Here is a 20,776-nt window from a genome sequence, read left to right on the forward strand (position 1 = left end):
AAAAATATCTATCATGTTCACAAGGTTTTCGGCATAGAGGGGTTAACTCAGGAACGGAAAGCTGCAGATTATGAATATCAATAGGCATCAATGACCCCAATGCTACAAGCCAAATATGAAAAAGATCCATTAAAAATGAAATAAAATAAGTGTTTAAATGTTCTACTCTGACTGGGTTAATGAAGACATGCATAAGCTATACAGCAGGGATGTCACTAACTTTTCAAGTAACAGGAAATTTTGCAAAAGTAGGAGGCAGAAAATGTTGAGGGCCGGAGGCCTGAATATGCGAGCAACCCGAACGGTTGCGAGTGCGTTATGGATCAAGGCCTTAAAGGGTGTTGCCCCGTGTTTTTTTTCCAGAAAATTAGGCCTAAAAAAATAAAACTTGTGGTGCATGCTGAACATTTATATTGTAGATTATTAAATACCTGTATGCTAAGGAGATGACTGTAATAAAATAAGCTTTTGCTTGTTTTCATATCCCATATTTGTTAATATGTGAATTCATGACCAATATATTAAAAATAACTGAAACTAGACCTGCAAGCAGCACTGAACCGGCTTTCAGGAATCAGACAGGAAGTGTGTCATACAATAGCCTATTCATCGAGCTACCAAACGATCTTTAGGTGTTTTAATCCGGTCACACCCGACCGTGAAATCACGATTTTTGCAAGAGCACCGATTTTTACTGGGTTTTTTTAATATCGAATATTTTTATGACTACGGTTTCACCAGTGCCACGTTACCCTAAACATATGTCACTTCCGGTACCAATGAAACCATTAAACTGGTTTCCACATAAACATTGCACACATCAAATAAAATGGACGCCGAATCAACCAAATCCAGCAATATCAATTCATTTTATGCTGTTTTTTAAAATCAGATAATGACTGTGACCTTCAGAGGGACCACAAGCTAAAAAAAACGTTTTTCCGTATTATCAGGGACCATAATTCAGGAAGTTACGATCCGATATGCAACAATATCGAAAGAAACCAAGATTTTTAGGTTATAAATATGCATTTCAAGTTTCATCAAAATGGAATTAAAATTGCGACCTCTACAGGGTTCACATACTTGATTAACCATATTTTTACACTATTCGAGTACAAACGGCGGCCATTTTGTCCGGCAATTTTGGTCCGATTTTCACAAAATTCTAACTCAGCCTTTCTTAGGGTGTAACGGTGATATAATAAAACGATTTTTTAAATCGGATAAAAATTATGACCTCTATAGGGTCCACAAGCTAAACGCAATTTTTTGTACAATCAGGGGACATAATTCAGGAAGTTACGGTCCGATGTGCGTGAATTTTGTGAAAGGAACCGAGATCTTTGGGTTATAAGCATACATTTCAAGTTTAAACCAAATCAGATAAAAATTGTGACCTCTACAGTGTTCACAAGGTAAAAACGTGATTTTTCGTACAATCAGGGGCCATAATCCATGAAGTTACGGTCCGATACATGCCAATATCGAAAGGAACCGAGATCTTAGGGTGATAAACCTATATTTCAAGTTTCATTGAAATCGGATAAAAATTGTAACCTGTAGACTGTTCACAAGCAATTGTGGACGGATCGAAGGAACAGGGGCGACGACAATATACGTCCACATGAAAATGTGGGCGTATAAAAACAAATTATTTGTGGTGCATCTAAATAATTCTCTAAAACTTTTAAAAGAAGACTAGGTAGGTACCCATACGACAGTAGGCTAAGGTACATGTAGGCCTAGGGTGGCACTAATGCTAGGATTTTGACTGGAAGAATTGTTTTGTTTTTACAATGTAGGTCTACTTTACATTTGAACATTTTCATTATTCCTCCAAATGTAGACTATCGTGGAGCAACTCCCCTTTTTTTATTCGTATATTTTCGTCAACAACATCAAATCTAGGCCTATTAAATTTAATAAAGCCTTCACCCTGTGTTTGTCGGCCTAGATTCAATTTGTTTTTTTACTGGCTAACAAATAAAATTTGGAGTTAAATACATGTATTTTCCCAAAATTACAATGAATTAAACATATAAATAATTAGTATGAAAACCGATATATAATGATAAAATATTGAATAAATTGCCTTTGTAACAATCGGGTATCAGACTGATGGACTGTACGGCCATTTTATTGACTTACCACGGCACTAATCTCAAACGAAATGTTGTAAATCGTAAACGGAAATTCCAGAATTTTAGCCATTATTTAAATTATTTTTTGTTGGTGTTAATTCTTTTGCCATTCCAACTTTATTTGGGTATTACAATGGTCAAAAATCATGTTATTATTATCCGTAAGTCTGTTCCTTTAGACGAATACAAGTCGCAACCGGAAATGGTTCTCCCATACCGTGTTGATATTTTTTCCGATTTCATTTTCATGCACATTAAATACTTCAAATTAGGCATGAACAACAGAGAATTAAGTAATTCAGAACATTGAAATATTTGTCTATGTTTGGCAATTTTTTAACGGTTGAAAAATATTTGGTGTTAAACGTAAAGGCGTGTGTAATAGGAGCTGAGAGGAAATTTCCCTTCGATAAAAGCGCGCGAATATGAGTCACGTGATGTAAACATTGTGGATCCTTGTCGAGAGGCATTAAAATAATGGAATTATCTATCATTATGTCTTTTCAGGCAAGTCATTTATTCATATAACGTAACACTTATTTCATAAATGAACAATGAGTTGCATTTTCAAATGTCAACAAAGCACCCCCGACCAATCGAAAGATCGTTCAATTATCTTTCTAATGATATTAAAATAAAAAAGAAATATTAATAATGAGTGACCTCGCCAAGCATTTGAAGTGGGGTACCCTCATTTAAAAACGTGACAAAATTTTTCTGCGTAACGTCAAAACAAGGCATTAAAATAATGGAATTATCTATCATTATGTCTTTTCAGGCAAGTCATTTATTCATATAACGTAACACTTATTTCATAAATGAACAATGAGTTGCATTTAGACGTAATTTACCGTGAATATGGGTCTTAGGAACTTGAAATTATTTTTTTCTTCACATGTTGAAATGACGTCATCACATGACTACGTTATTAATTATTTTCCAAAACATTTTCCGATGTATACCATTTTCAAATGCCCGGCGAGGTCACTTAACATGCTCCGATTTTGTTGATTTTAATAGCATCAAAACGGCAATAAAACAAACTTTCGATCGGTCGGGGGTGCTATATTGGCAAATTGCCTCAAAAAAAGATTATGTGAATTGAAGTGTTCAACTTAAAAAAAAAAAGCATGGTATTTTCAAATGTCAACAAAGCACCCCCGACCAATCGAAAGATCGTTCAATTATCTTTCTAATGATATTAAAATGAAAAAGAAATATTAATAATGAGTGACCTCGCCGAGCATTTGAAGTGGGGTACCCTCATTTAAAAACGTGACAAAATTTTTCTGCGTAACGTCAAAACAAGGCAAATTGACGTTTTTCAACTTACGCTTATGAAATAAATAAAACGAACACGTATATAGATTTTATATCAAACAAAAGAAAATAATATCTGCTTCCAAAATATTTTTAAATTATTACAAAGATTAAGTAGCCGCTGTTTGACATTAAGTTCAAAAAGGGTTACAAATCTGGAAAAAACGACTTTCTTCCAACGCGGGCAATGGAGCTGTGACACCTATAGTAACTAATGAAAATATTAATGCAGTGCAACGAAAACAGTAGTCTAAATAAAAAAAATATTCATTCATTCCTCGCGCTGGTTTACGCTAGATAGAAGCTACTTCTTGGGTTTACGGGATACAAGTTAACACTGTGTTTAGCCTTCCCACAATGTAATTTATTCATAACGACCTAGGTCACGTATATATTCTCACTTACTGATTGGTTCAATAGCAGTAGATTATCAGAATGAGGCAAACGACCTTGGCGGAATAAATGCTAGATGTTTTTATTTTACTTTTTTCATTCGTGTTGATTGAGCAAAAATGATAAGTGGGAGGGCCGCGGATTACAGGAGTAGTTATACACAAATTTATTCACCTCGTTGATTTTTTTGGATATCATGGATAGTCTTAATAATTTCGGCTAAAGGTAGGCACGTTTTTTTTCTTCGCTGCTCAAACAATTTGCAAATCGAAAGTAAGATTTCATACTCGGCATACACAGACACTCATAAACATTGAAATAAGTAAGAAATTATGAGTATATGAACTTTTGATGTGATTTTGTTCAACACTAGTCAATGCACTCAAAAACTTTGTTTCTGGTCCAGGTAATACTTTTTTAGATGTGTGATGGATTTTGTTTAATAATCTTGCTGCAGATTAGTGTGGCTGCTGTTTTGATAAATCTCTTCTGGTCGAATTCCAAATCCCCATTTCGTGAATTATCATAACATTGTCGAAGAATTGTCTGACTTCTTCGTTTAATCATTACGTCTTTTCACATTGTCTGCCCATAATACACAAGATATTAGAGTTTTAAGATTTCAAAAGGCGGCCATATTGGATTTATACTAATGATTGGACTATGGCGATATGACGTCACATGGACGTGATTTAGCAAGGTTTTTTCTGATTCTTTGCTAGCACTTCCCTATCTACCCGCAACACATTTACGCCCTCTGAACTCAACTATTCCCGATATATTGCAGTTTTAAGTTTCCCCAATGGCAGCCATATTGGATTTATGCCAATTGTTGGACGTATGACGTTATGACGTCACAGGGACGTCATGGATTATGCTTTTTGTTATTCTTTGGTACCACTTTTATATCTACCCCTAATACATTTACACCCTATAAAATCGAAAACCTATCTTTTTATTTTGGATTCATGCTAATTGTTGGCCGTATGACTTATGACGTCACTTAGTATTGTTTTTCTAGTTTTTTGGTAGCACTTTCCTATCTACTCGTAATACATTTACATTTACATCCTCCAAACTCAGCCATTCCCGAGATATTGGAGTTTTAAGTTTCAATGGCGGCCATATTGGATTTATGCTAATTATTGGCCCTATGACTGTATGACGTCACAGGAACGTCTTTTAGCTATGTTTTTCTGAGTCATCTGTACCACTTTCCTATCTACCCGTAATACATTTACACCCTCCAAACTCAACTATTCCTGAGATTTTGGTTTGGGAGACCTTCAGGGACCCCTCTACCAGATTCCGTTGAGAAAAATTATGTTGCAATTTGTTCTAGGTGATTTATTATTTTTACCGGACTAATACGCAATTATCAAAAGGAACCAAGATCTTAGTGTGTAATGATGATATATTCACAATTTTTTTTTAAATAGGATAAAAATTGTGACCTTTTTTTACCGGACTAATACGCGATTATCAAAAGGAACCAAGATTTTAGTGTGTAATGATGATATATTCACAATTTTTTTTTAAATAGGATAAAAATTGTGACCTCTTCATGGACAGCAAGCTAAAAACGTGATTTTTTGTACATTCAAGGGCCATAATTCAGGAAGTTACGATCCGATATGCGCGAATATCAAAAGGATCCAAGATCTTTGGGTTATAAACATGTATTTCAAGTTTAATCAAAATCAGATTAAAATTGTGACCTCTAGAGGGTCCACAACTTTGATAATATACAAGATGTTTACACAAATTGTGTACGAGTGGCGTCCATTTTGTCCGGCAGTTTTGGTCTGATTTTCATGAAATTCAAACCCAACCACAAATACGGTGTAACAGTGATATATTTGAATGTTTTTTTAAATCGTTGTGACATCTAGAGGGACCTCAAGCTAAAAACGTGATTTTTCGTACAATCAGGGGCCATAGTTCAGGAAGTTACTATCAGATATGCCCGAATACTGAGAGGAACCAAGATCTTTCGGTTATAAACTTACATTTCAAGTTTCATCAAAAACAGAAGAAAATTGTGACCTCTATAGGGTCCACAAGCTAAAAACGCGATTTTTCATACAATCGGGGGCCAAAATCCATGAAGTTACGGTCCAATACATGGCAATATCGAAAAGAACCTGTAGAGTGTCCACAAACAAATGTGGACGGACATCCGGTCTGACAGGGGCGACGACAATATACGTCCACATGAAAATGTGGGCGTATAAAAACACTTATATAACCATATACTACTTCTGAATTTATTAACATGCTACGTTTTGATACACATACAGATATTGTTATCAAGCAAATATCTGTATGTGTATCGAAACGTAGCATGTTTTTAATTTGTGAAATCTCAGGCCTCGAGATCTGAAAATCAAGCTGGAGTGATAAGATGTGTTCGCCATATCTTTTGCGGGAGCTATTTAACACCGCCAAATTTCTATCTGAGACAATGCTTATTATAACTAGTTTACATTAAATTTAAAGTGTATAAATTAAACACTGTTTAACATGTAGTAATACCCTAGTAACTGTTCATAAATAAAACCAGCGGCTACCAGGCAGGATACGCCCACATTTTCGAGAGGTGGATAGAGAACAAGCTAAAAAGTAAGCGATTTTTCGTAAAATCAGGCGCCATAATTCAGGACGTTACGGTCCGATATGCGCGAATATCGAAAGGAACCAAGATCTTTGGGTTATAAACTTACATATCAAGTTTCAACAAAATCGGATAACCAGCGGCTGCGAGGCAGGATACGCCCACATTTTCGAGAGATGGATAGAGAACAAGCTAAAAGGAAAGTGATTTTTCCTACAATCAGGGGCCAAAATTCAGGAAGTTACTATCCGATGTGCGCATATATAGAAAGGAACCGAGATCTTTGGGTTATTAACTTACATTTCAAGTTTCAACAAAATCGGATAAAAATTATGACCTCTATAGGATCCACAACCTTGATATACCATATTTTTACGCTATATGAGAATGAACAGCGGCCATTTTGTCTGTCAACTTTGGGCCAGTTTTCACGAAATTCGAACTCAGCCGTCCTTAGGGTGTAACAGTGATATAACCAGCGGCTGCCAGGCAGGATAAGCCCACATTTTCGAGAGATGGATAGAGAACAAGCTAAAAAGAAAGCAATTTTTCGTACAATCAGGGGCCATAATTCAGGAAGTTACGGTCCGATATGCGCGAATATCGAAAGGAACCGAGATCTTTGGGTTATAAACTTACATTTCAAGTTTCAACAAAATCGGATAAAAATTGTGACCTCTATAGGGTCCACAACCTTGATATACCATATTTTTACGCTATTTGAGAACGAATGGCGGCCATTTTGTCTGTCAATTTTGGGCCGATTTTCACAAAATTCGAACTCAGCCGTCATTAGGGTGTAACGGTGATATAATATGTTTTTTTAAATCGGATAAAAATTATGACCTCTATAGGGTCCACAAGCTAAAAACGCGATTTTTCGTACAATCAGAGGCCATAATTCAGGAAGTTACGGTCCGATGTGCGCGAATATCGAAAGAAACCGAGATCTTTGGGTTATAAACTTACATTTATAAAGTTTCAACAAAATCGGATAAAAATTGTGACCTCTATAGGATCCACAAGCTAAAAACGTGATTTTTCGTACAAACAGGGGCCATAATCCATGAAGTTTCTATCCGATACATGCCAATATCGAAAGCAGCCAAAATCTTTTGGAGATAAACCTATATTTCAAGTTTCGTCAAAATTGGATAAGAATTGTGACCTGTAGAGTGTCCACAAACAAATTGTGGACGGACAGACATCCGGACAGACAGGGGCGACGACAATATACGTCCACATGAAAATGTGGCCGTATAAAAAAAGCATCATATCATATGTATGTCCAATTACATTTTGACAGCTCCATGAACTGATTGTTTTGCTTTAGAACGGTGGGACAAGCTCAAATTACATTTACATTACGGTGATTACGACGTGTTGACATCTCGATGAGAGGGCTACGGTTTAGTGCCGTAGGTAGTCCACTAAACGTTGACACAACGATACTGGGCTTCAATCACAAATTATGCCAAAAATTTCAGTTTATATGCGTATTAGTTATTTACTATCACATTTTATATGAAACAAACAAATCCCTCTTTGATAGATTATATATAATTAATACTACATCGTATCCACCGCCATGTTGATTGTACCGGTAAATCGCTAATTATGATTGGCTACTAATTTTGGAGTTAGATAAGATAGAGGTTCTAATGGAGACAAAAGGATTACATTTCGTCACTTTATTTTGAATATTTTTTGGTTTAATATTCTTTTAAGTAATTTTAAAAATAACTGTCAATGTTTTTAAATAGTTTTGGCAGTTTTGAATAAAATATGCAGAAATGTGCATCTATGCATTTTTTACAACCGATCTAAATTTCACGTTTCCCTTCCAGCCTCGCTTTTGTTTCTTCACCTCAGAATCGCTCATTAAATTGATAATTCCATATCTCGGAGGATAACTTTGCACCAGAATAAAAAAAAAAACGATGAGATCGTGTCATCTAATATCGACCAGGGCTTCGTGGGGGAGAATTCATCCATGCTATTAGGGATGAAATTGTCCACTATTTTGAGCCTGTCAAATCTCAAGGCCTGAAATCTACTTCTATATGTCTTATAAGGATTACATGTATGTTTGTTTGTGAGAGGCTATTTATCAGACAATGCCAGAAAAGATTCTATAATAAGTTTATCAAGATTCATCTATTGTACCTGTTTCCATTCTCATGTTCTGTTCCACCACAATCAGGCTTTGTCCACACATTATATTCATAGTCTGGTCTGATGACATCCAAGCCAGGTACTGTAAAATTACCTAGAAAGTAGAATTAATGAAAAAGAATATTTTACTTAATATTAATAAATATTAAATACAATCATTTATTTTAGAATGTTGATAATTCAAACAGCATCAAGTTATTTATAATCAATTTTTTTAAAACCATTAATACTTGTGTTGAGACAAATTACATATTGGTAGTTCACCAATTAGACCAGCGGCTGCCAGGCAGGATACGCCCACATTTTCGAGAGATGGATAGAAAACAAGCTAAAACGAAAGTGATTTTTCCTACAATCAAGGGCCATAATTCAGGAAATTACAATTCGATATGCGCAAATATCGAAAGGAACCAAGATCTTTGAGTTATAAACTTACATTTCAAGTTTCAACAAAATCGGATAACCAGCGGCTGCCAGGCAGGATACGCCCACATTTTCGAGAGATGGATAGAGAACAAGCTAACAAGAAAGTGATTTTTCCTACAATCAAGGGCCATAATTCAGGAAATTACAATTCGATATGCGCAAATATCGAAAGGAACTGAGATCTTTGGGTTATAAACTTACATTTCAAGTTTCAACAAAATCGGATAAAAATTGTGACCTCTATAGGGTCCACAACCTTGATATACCATATTTTTACGCTATTTGAGAACGAACGGTGGCCATTTTGTCTGTTAATTTTGGGCCGATTTTCATGAAATTCGAACTCATTCGTCCTTAGGGTGTAACAGTGATACAATAATACGTTTTTTAAATCGGATAAAAATTATGACCTCTATAGGGTCCACAAGCTAAAAACGCGATTTTTCGTACAATCAGGGGCCATAATTCAGGAAGTTACGATCTGATATGCGCGAATATCGAAAGGAACCAAGATCTTTGGCTTATAAACTTACATTTCAAGTTTCAAAAAAATCGGATAAAAATTGTGTCCTCTATAGGGTCCACAACCTTGATATACCATATTCTTACGCTATTTGAGAACGAACGGCGGCCATTTTGTCTGTCAATTTTGGGCCGATTTTCACGAAATTCAAACTCAGTCGTCCTTAGGGTGTAACGGTGATATAATAAAACGTTTTTTTAAATCGGATAAAAATTATGACTTCTATAGGGTCCACAAGCTAAAAATGTGATTTTTCGTATAATCAGGGGCCATAATTCAGGAAGTTGCGGTCCGATATGCGCGAATATCGAAAGGAACCGAGATCTTTGGGTTATAAACTTACATTTCAAGTTTCAACAAAATCGGATAAAAATTGTGACCTCTATAGGGTCCACAAGCTAAAAACGTGATTTTTCGTACAAACAGGGGCCATAATCCATGAAGTTTCGATGCAATACATGCCAATATTGAACGCAGCCGAGATCTTTTGGAGATAAAGCTATATTTCAAGTTTCATCAAAATCGGATAAGAATTGTGACCTGTAGAGTGTCCACAAACAATTGTGGACGGACGGACGGACAGGGGCGACGGCATAATATGTCAACATGAAAATGTGGGCGTATAAAAATTGTGACCTCTATAGGGTCCACAACCTTGATATACCATATTTTTACGTAATTTGAGAACGAGGGGCGGCCATTTTGTCTGTCAGTTTTTGGCTGATTTTCACGAAATTCAAACTCAACCCTCCTTAGGGTTTAACGGTGATATAATAAAACGTTTTTTAAATCGGATAAAAATTATGACCTCTATAGGGTCCACAAGCAAAAAAAGACGTTTTTGCGTACAATCAGGGGCCATAATTCATGAAGTTACGGTCCGATATGCGCAAATATCGAAAGGAACCGAGATCTTTGTGTTATAAACTTACATTTCAAGTTTCAACAAAATCGGATAAAAATTGTGACCTCTATAGGTAGGTTGACCCATGTACTGTACAGAAATACAGTCCACCGCTGATAGTTCGAGACTACCACTGAAGCGTGTCTATTCGCCGTGCCGAGACCAACTTTCTGACAGTATGATACTATAAATAGCCATGGCACGTGCAATTCTCTACAAATCTATCAACTATTACAGCTGTAAAAAAAATTATTGTTGACGATTTTGAAAAGCAGTGAAATTAAGCTTCTTGGTTATTACAGCAGATTTAGAAATTACGTTCGTTTCAATTTTTAAATCGCTTTATCATTAACTGTACCGTTAAGAGCGGCATCTTTTGGTTTAGTACAAATAATATCTCTGAATCACTCGGGTTAGACAGGAACATGATACTAGCAGTAGTTTCATTTTACTTTTACAAGCTTCTTAAAACGATTGTTGAGCTACCTAACGTGCTTATTTCTAAATTCAATTTCTTGTTCTAGCTTTCTGTTATGTTTCGTAAAAAAGTAGTCTTGATTATCCCGACCTGTCAATCAGACGTAGAATGGTCGATAGACTGGTTAAGCAAGACTAATTTCAAAACACGGGCACGTAACCTATCTTTTACTCAAAAGTGTCTGGATGTTATGGACGACACTTGGAACCAGTTTTCAGTCTATTATTTATAGATGATTAATGGGCATAGCTTATTAAGTACAACATGATAGTTTATTTAGTGACTAAAATTTTGTGAAACTGATTGGAAGCTTGGCATATATATAAATATTGTGGCGTAATTGTCGAGATATATGGAGATATATGGAGATATTTATTTATGGTGGGTCACCCTACTATAGGGTCCACAACCTTGATATACCATATTTTTACGCTATTTGAGAACGAAGGGCGGCCATTTTGTCTGTCAGTTTTGGGTCGATTTTCACGAAATCCGAACTCAGCCGTCCTTAAGGTGTAACGGTGATATAATAACACGTTTTTTTTTAAATCGGATAAACATTATGACCTCTATAGGGTCCACAAGCAAAAAAAAGCGTTTTTGCGTACAATCAGGGGCCATAATTCATGAAGTTACGGTCCGATATGCGCAAATATCGAAAGGAACCGAGATCTTTGGGTTATAAACTTACTTTTCAAGTGTATAACAAGCCAACAGTGAGGCTGATGTCCCCCGCCGAAATAGGAAAATAATTAGAGGACACATATAAAAATCAAATTGCGTATCGCTCTGCTTACCCTGAGCAGAAAATGCTCATTATCAAACTTAGTCAAGGTATTACTGTAATGAAACTATACACCAAGTTTCATCAATCTCACTTAATTAGAACTAAAGTTATCGTGTCCCAAAGCATCAACCAATCAAATTGCTTATCTCTGCTTACCCTAAGCGGAAAATGCTCATCTTCGAACTCCATCAAGGCATTGACCTAATCAACACATACACCAAGTTTGAACATTCTAGCTCACTTAGGAAGAGAGTTATCGTGCCCCAAAGTATCAACCAATCAAATTGCTTATCTCTGCTTACCCTAAGCGGAAAATGCTCATCTTCGAACTCCATCAAGGCATTGACCTAATAAACACATACACCAAGTTTGAACATTCTAGCTCAATTAAAAGTTATCGTGTCCCAAAGCATCAACCAATCAAATTGCTTATCTCTGCTTACCCTAAGCGGAAAATGCTCATCTTCGAACTCCATCAAGGCATTGACCTAATCAACACATACACCAAGTTTGAACATTCTAGCCCAATTAGGAAGAGAGTTATCGTGTCCCAAAGCATCAACCAATCAAATTGCTTATCTCTGCTTACCCTAAGCGGAAAATGCTCATCTTCGAACTCCATCAAGGCATTGACCTAATAAACACATACACCAAGTTTGAACATTCTAGCTCAATTAGGAAGAGAGTTATTGTGTCCCAAAAAGTGTGACGGACAGACAGACGGACGGACAGACAGACGGACAGACAGACAGACAGACAGACGAACCCATTTTAATAGTCCCCTGCTTTCTTCGAAAGGCGGGGGACAAAAATCGGATAAAAATTGTGACCTCTATAGGGTCCACAACCTTGATATACCATATTTTTACGCTATTTGAGAACGAACGGCGGACATTTTGTCTGTCAGTTTTGGGCCGATTTTCACGAAATTCGAATTCAACCATCCTTAGGCTTTAACGGTGATATTGTAATACGTTTTTTTAAATCGGATAAAAATTATGACCTGTATAGGGTCCACAAGCCAAAAAACGCGTTTTTACGTACAATCAGGGGCCATAATTCAGGAAGTTACGGTCCGATATGCGCAAATATCGAAAGGAACCGAGATCTTTGGGTTATAAACTTACTTTTCAAGTGTATAAAAATCGGATCAAAATTGTGACCTCTATAGGGTCCACAACCTTGATATACCATATTTTTACGCTATTTGAGAACGAACGGCGGCCATTTTGTCTGTCAGTTTTGGGCCGATTTTCACGAAATTCGAATTCAACCATCCTTAGGCTTTAACGGTGATATTGTAATACGTTTTTTTAAATCGGATAAAAATTATGACCTGTATAGGGTCCACAAGCCAAAAAACGCGTTTTTACGTACAATCAGGGGCCATAATTCAGGAACTTACAATCCGATATGCGCGAATATTTAAAGCAACCGAGATCTTTGGGTTATAAACTTACATTTCAAGTTTCAACAAAATCGGATAAAAATTGTGACCTCTACAGTGTTCACAAGCCAAAAACGTGATTTTTCGTACAATCAGGGGCCATAATCCATGAAGTTACGGTCCGATAGATGCCAATATCGAAAGGAACCGAGATCTTAGGGTGATAAAACTATATTTCAAGTTTCATTGAAATCGGATAAAAATTGTGACCTGTAGACTGTTCACAAACAATTGTGGACGGACGGACAGGGGCGACGACAATAGTTATCAAGCACCTGTTTTATGGAATAATCTACCATTTAGTTTAAGATGTTGTACATCTCTGTATTCTTTTAAAAAACAACTTAAAACACATTTATTTAATCAGGCTTTTAACTGACTCTGTATACAATCGTTAACATGCCCATAATCTTGTTGTTTATGTGTGATTTACATTGTCACTTTGTAAAGTGCCTCTGAACATGTTATATGAAAGGGTGCACTATAAATATGCTGTAATAATAATAATAATAAAGTATAAAAAACAATATGCTGTCAATGTAAACTTCTATATGAAAAAAAAATAACAAACAGTGATGCTGATGACCCCTTCCACAATCCCAAAATAATCTAGAACTGCAATGCAGTAATGACGGGTTTCACCAGTGCCATGTTACCCTTGAACTTATGTCACATTTGGTGGCATGTTAGCCATGAACTTATGTCATATTCGGTGCCAATGATACCATTAAACAGATTTCCACATAAGCATTGCACACGTGTTATAAAATGGATGCAGAATCTACCAAATCCAGCAATATCAATTCCATTGATAAATTTGTTACCATGTGTTACATATGTCAAAAAAGTGATCCTGACAAAATTTGTTACTAACCGTCAATTTTTTTTATTTTTTTTTTGTTGCCTATTATACTACTTCGGAAGATATAATATTTGCTACATATGATAATAAAATTGACAACAGGGGGTGTCTCCTGTTTACCAAGCATTATAACATTACATGTGAAATGGACATCAAGAAACCCATATTTTTCAAGCGCAAGTCCAAATATTTTGAGTTTCAGAGCATTCATAATATAAGTGTTCAAGAGTTTCATCTTTTTCCCTGCAGAATGAGCACTGTTTCTCCTTGCTTAGTTTGATAGTGTAAGATGTTTTTTCGTGGTAACAATTCTGTGTAGAAATTTGAGTTGAAACTCTAGCAACTTTGTGTCCAATGTCACTTTTTATTGGTAGAGCATATATTTTTCTCCACTGTCCTTGAGACAGATTTAGGTTAAGGATATTCATCCATTTTATTTCATTTTTACATTGGATCCTTTACAACCCTTAGATTTACTAAGTATGATCTGGATGGGTCTCAAGACGCATGTTTATTGTAAATGAGAATGTACATGGTCAGATATATTTTTCCACTTTTTAGCAAGAGATGTTATCAATCCGTTGTAGTGAAGAAATGAACCTTTCAGTCCAAATTCATCTTTTATGTTTTCAAATGTTTTGATCATGCCTCTGTCATTTAGGAGGTCATTTATAGTTCTGACTCCCTTTTTCAACCAGTCTTTAATAAATCCAAATCTGATTTTTTTAATTATACCAGATGGGTTGTAATAGAATATTTTCCCTGTTCATATCTTTGTTGTCCTTTTCGAGCACATTCTCAACAAACTCAACCCATGCTTTATAGGTGTTCCTCCAGAATGGATTTTCTATCACCTCAAGTATTTTGGAGTTTAGATTAGATCCTACTGCAGAAATTTCAAAGGGGAGTATTTTCAAATAATGGTCTATAAAAGGACTTCAATTACTGTTTTGACTATGTAATCTTCTGATCCAAGATATTTCCAAACTCTTATTGAATGCACTGATATCAGTAAAATTTAGACCTCCGTCTTCAATTGATTTTATAACTCTTGAGCATTTGATTCAGTCATTCCCATGATTCCATATAAATTTGAAACATATGTTTTCAAGTTTTCTGAGATCAGAACATTCTAGGTTGGGTAATGCTGAGAACAAGTGATTTATTTTTGGTAGGACTAAACTCTTAAGAATGGTCAATCCCCCAATTAAAGTCTGTTTCCGTTTGGTCCAAATATATGTTAGTTTCTCAAGATCATCTAATTTTACATTAAAGTTAAGATCCATAATTTCTACTAAATTTTTACTAAAATTGATACCAAGAGAAGTAAACTTGTTTTCAGGCCAATTAAATTTAAATTCATTACATATTTTTGTCTTTGAACCTGCATATCGGCCCATCCAGATAGCATTTGTTTTATCTATATTAACTCTTCATCCTGACATTCGGAAGAATAATTCCAGAGTATTCATAGTTTCTCACAATGATTCTTCTGACCCATCCAAGAAAAGTGATGTATCGTCAGCATATTGTGCAATTTTAAATTGTCTACCAAATATATTTACACCTTTAATTCTATCATTTTGCTTAATCATTGACCCAAGAACATCTGCGCATAATAAGAATATATACAGTGAGAGCGGTTCGCCTTGTCTACAACCTCTTTCCAGCTTCAAGAATTTAGACATATTTTGTATAACACATGACTGCGCATATTTTTATCCAGTTTTGCATGGAGGGCCCGAAATTAAAAGCGCAGACAACATTTTCAATGAATTTCCATGACACACTGTCATATACAGTGAGAGCGGTTCGCCTTGTCTACAACCTCTTTCCTCCAGCTTAAAGAATTTAGACATATTTTTGTATAACACATGACTGCACATTTTTGTAAAGTATTTTTATCCAGTTTTGCATATCTGCCAGAAAGGAACCCTGTTTCTCATGAATTAATTTGGGTAGAACGGATTTAACACGATTGGCAATGCTGCCCGATATGGCTTTGTAGCAAGAATTCAACAGTGTTATGGGCCTACAGTTTTTTTAAAAGTGTTTGATTTTTCCCAGGTTTTGGAATACATGTTTTTGAGTCAGTGATAATTCCCCTGTATCTAATGCACAGTTAATAGATCTCAGCATAATTAGGAGATAAATACTTCCTGTTACGTATTTAGAGGGGGTTTATTGTCCATTTAAAGGAGCTAAATCGCTAATATTTTGGACCTAGAAATTGGCACAAATGAGTCGCAACACATATAATAATGTAACATGAATTTATATAAACTGTTTTACATTCAATCGTGTCCGTTTTACTGTGAATAGTCATCAGTTATGTTCGGCGAAACACGCCAGAAGTTTCAACCGCAAGTCAGTTTCTAGCGTCTGGTTATTCCAGTCAACACCGATATTATTTATTGCGCATGCTCTCCAAATAAGAATATGATGTCACCGTTTGACATGACTTGTGGAATATGTCTAGCCTCATTCTTTCAGCACCTTTGAAACGCATTATGGTACACGATTCATGTACCAATGGTAAAATGTTTTTTTTTACTTAAATATTGGATATCAGAAGCCCATCTTTTCCAGGTAAGATCAAAACACCAATGCTGATTTAAATTGCAAAAAAATTTGTGTTTTCAATGTCAAAGATTTTGGATGATATTGAGTTACTGACTTATCTACTTTAACCATGCTTGAATCATTAGAAAACGAGACGCTATGGCGTGGATAGCTTGGATAAATGGACAATAAAACCCTGATAAATATGTAACAACAGGAACATGTTTATCGATATTGTGGCTCAAATATTTAAGGATTTTCTTCGGAACTACTTAGAAAACATTTTTACACCCATTTTAAAACGCCGTTATTTGGCCACGTGCTGGCGTTCATTTTATAAAACATATTCTCAATTTCCTGCAAATTTAAGATAGGTTGTCAGGCAACAAAACATACGCCCACTGCAGCTAAATTGTCCGAGCGGTCGACAAGGGTTGTCGCATATTTATTCCTTTGTAGGTAATTGGGGGCCTTTACAAGACAATTCCATGCAAATCAGATTATAAATTTTGTTGTTTGAGGGTTTACAAGGTTCTACAAACTGAAACAAGGGTCTCAACTCTGGAAGTAATCTACATAAATTGTTGAAATTTGACAGGCTTTTTCATTTTACTAATTTAAATAATGCATATAAATTTCATACAGATCACATGATCACTGTTGTCATTTAAACGTTCACAATCGCCATAACTCTAGAAATTATTGATGGAAATTGCTGAAATTCAATAGACCTGTTTCACAAATTTAAATGATGCATATAAATTTCATACATATCAGATGATAACTTTCATAAATCGGGCATTAACAAGGTTTAACAAAGTGAAACAAGGGCAAAAACTCTAGAAGTAATTATTGTAAATTGCTGAAATTCAATAGGCTTTTTCGTTTCACTAATTTAAATCGTGCATATAAATTTCACAAAGATCGGGTGATAACTTTTGGCATTAGAGTGTTTACAAGGATCAATAAAGTGAAACAAGGGCCATATGTAACCGGTAGCCGTAGCTATCTTAATTATTTGTATTTCGTTTTCCGGAAAAGCGCTCCGTAGTTCTATATTTAGACTATGGGTGTAAGTTTTTGGTACCTATCGCTACTTTAGTAAAATCTATCGTTTTCTCGACACAGTCATCGCCTGTTTATTATTTTGATATTTTTATATTGTTTAAGGGTATATATTTCTAATTGCACATGCTGCCTATGTTTTTATTGTTGTTAACTGTGTCTGCCAACTGTATTTTCAAGCAAGAACTTTACTATGAATTTATATGTATTTTCACTTAGTTTGTTATAATATTAAGCGGGCAGAATTCGTAAGTAAACATTTTTGATGGGAACTTATATGTATCTGGTAGATAAATTATCTAGCTATCCGTGCCTATCCTTAGTTTTGTGGTGCCTACTTTGTGTCAAAAGTTCTGCATATTTTTGGGATAGTACCCGTGTCTGGATTTTAGATTCCATGCCGACTTGTCCAAGGGAGATAATATTAGCTTCTTGTTTATCAAGAATTTATTAATTAGTAGGCATGTTTAATTTAAGACTTATTTAGTATATTTTATCCTTTCAAATTATTATTTATGCATGTTGTAAGCCATGTGTCATGTTGGTTTAGTTGAGGCATGGGTTCTTTTATTTATTTTGTGTCTGTTAGTTTAGGATTTCACCCCCCCTTTTATTACTAGGTGGATGAATAAGTTGAGTCTCATTGCCTCCATGCATAATTGTCTACGATATCACCTTAGGTGGAAGTGGACGTAAAACACCAGAAAGGAACGAACGAACTCCATGCATTAGCCTTTTCGTCTTGAAAACTGGATATTATTATCCTGGCTCAAGGAAGTGTTTTGACAGCGTTTGAAGACAGTGTTTTTTTTTATATTTAGTCTTTATGTCTGGTAGTAGAAAGTGTTTATAGAAGTGTTAGAGACGACCACAAATCGTCCCGAAGCCACGTAATTCCGGATATCCGAATTTGACCTTGCTATCCCCAACCGAAAATTATATGTATCATATATGTTTCTAATTTTGATTAAAACCTTTATAAGTTCCTGTTGTTTTAGTGTCGATTAATTTATTAGACTAACAGTGTGCGGGTAACACATAACTCTAGACGTAATAAACGGAAATTGCTGAAATTCAATAGCCTTTTTCGTTTCAGTAATCTAAATAATGCATATAAATTTCACAAAGATTGGGTGATAACTTTTGGCGTTGGAGCGTTCACAAGGTTTGAAATAAAGTGAAACAAGGGCCATAACTCTAGACGTAATAAATGGAAATTGCTGAAATTCAATAGACTTCTAAGTTTCACTAATTTAAATCATGCATATAAATTTCACAAAGATTGGGTGATAACTTTTGGCGTTAACAGCGTTCACAAGGTGCAGTAAAGTGAAACAAGGGCCATAACTCTAGATGTAGTGAACAGAAATTGCTAAAATTCAATAGGCTTCTTCATTTCACTAATTCAAATAATGGATATAAATATTAGAAAGATCGGATGATAACTTTTGGAGTTAAAGCGTTCACAAGGTTCAATAAAGTGAAACAAGGGCCATAACTCTAGACGTAATAAACAGAAATTGTTGAAATTCAATAGGCTTCTTCGTTTCACTAACTTAAATATTGCATATAAATTTCACAAAGATCAGATGTTAACTTTTGGCATTAAAGCGTTCACAAGGTTCAACAAAGTGAAACAAGGGCCATAACTCTAGACGTAATAAAAGGAAATTATTGAAATTAAATAGGCTTCTTCATCTCACTAATGTAAACAACATATATCAATTTTAAAACAACTGGATGATAACTTTTGGCGTTAGAGCGTTCACAAGAAATTGTGGACGATGGACCGACAGATGGATGGACGGGGGCGTATAAAAATGCTTGAGACTCAAATCGCTGGTAAATGAATTATGAAAGAAATGTTATTGGAATATAGGCAAAAAGGTTTTTTCTAACGAATAGGAAAATAGTCTTAATGTGGTATTTTGGGCCGGCCGCGGTGGTAGCGTGATAAAAATATTTGCGACTTGCTAACCGAGACTAAGGAGGAGTAACTCTTGGCAACAAAGATGACTTCACTTCGAAGATTTCGTTTAACATTGGGTGAGTTTTTAGCCTTTATTACTTTATTTGCAGATCGTTATCACAATTCTGTAGTTAGTTCTTGTTCAGACAATTGCAGTTCGTGCTTACATGATCAAAAATACCCAATAAAAGAATGCGATATCTAGGGTTTTATCGGTTGCTATGTATACCGTCCTCACGTGTTGTTTGTCAATTTTGGCATAGAATTCCAGTTTACTAGGCCTAGTTCTGCTACTATTTTTGACTCCCTCATTATATTTTCAAGCGATTTCTTGTAACTAATGACTTATTGTTAGGTAGATCATGCTAGTCAGAATTTGATCAAAGCATGATTTAAAACAAATTCCACCTGATTAAGTAACCAGCGGCTGCCAGGCAGAATACGCCCACATTTTCGGGAGATCGAACAAGCTAAAAAGAAAGTGATTTTTCCTACAATCAAGGGCCATAATTCATGAAGTTACAATCGGATGCACAAATATCGAAAGGAACCAAGATCTTTGGGTTATAAACATGCATTTCAAGTTTCATCAAAATCGGATTAAATTGTAACCTCTACCAACAACCTTGATATACCATATTTTTACACCTTTCGCGTAGAAACGGCGGCCATTTTGTCTGGCAGTTTTGGTTTGATTTTCAGGAAATTTGAACTCAACCTTTATTATGGTGTTACGGTGATATATTCAAACAGTTTTTTAAAATCAGATAATGACTGTGACCTTCAGAGGGACTACATGCTAAAAAAGACAATTTTTCGTATAATCAGGGGCCATAATTCAGGAAGTTACGATCCGATATGCGACGATATCGAAAGGAACCAAGATCTTTAGGTGATAAATATGCATTTCAAGTTTCATCAAAATCAAATTAAAACTGCGACCTCTACAGGGTCCACATACTTGATTTACCATATTTTTACACTATTCGAGTACAAACGGCGGCCATTTTGTCCGGCAATTTTGATCCGATTTTCACGAAATTCAAACTCAACCTTCCATAGGGTGTAACAGTGATATAATAAAACGATTTTTTAAATCGGATAAAA

The 20,776-nt window shown here is 35.4% G+C and overlaps 1 protein-coding gene across 1 annotated transcript in view; it reads right to left on the reverse strand.

The window, feature by feature from the left end:
* LOC126818857 (cytosolic carboxypeptidase-like protein 5) overlaps window positions 1-20,776 on the reverse strand; it is a 44,761-nt gene that overhangs the window by 16,696 nt on the left and 7,289 nt on the right. The window contains exon 3 of the mRNA XM_056100185.1: window positions 8,638-8,740. Within this exon, the coding sequence (XP_055956160.1) occupies window positions 8,638-8,740 (103 nt within the window). The remainder of the gene's footprint in view (window positions 1-8,637; window positions 8,741-20,776) is intronic.

This window comes from Patella vulgata, chromosome 4, assembly GCF_932274485.2.
Source record: "Patella vulgata chromosome 4, xgPatVulg1.2, whole genome shotgun sequence".
Lineage (NCBI taxonomy): Eukaryota > Metazoa > Mollusca > Gastropoda > Patellidae > Patella > Patella vulgata.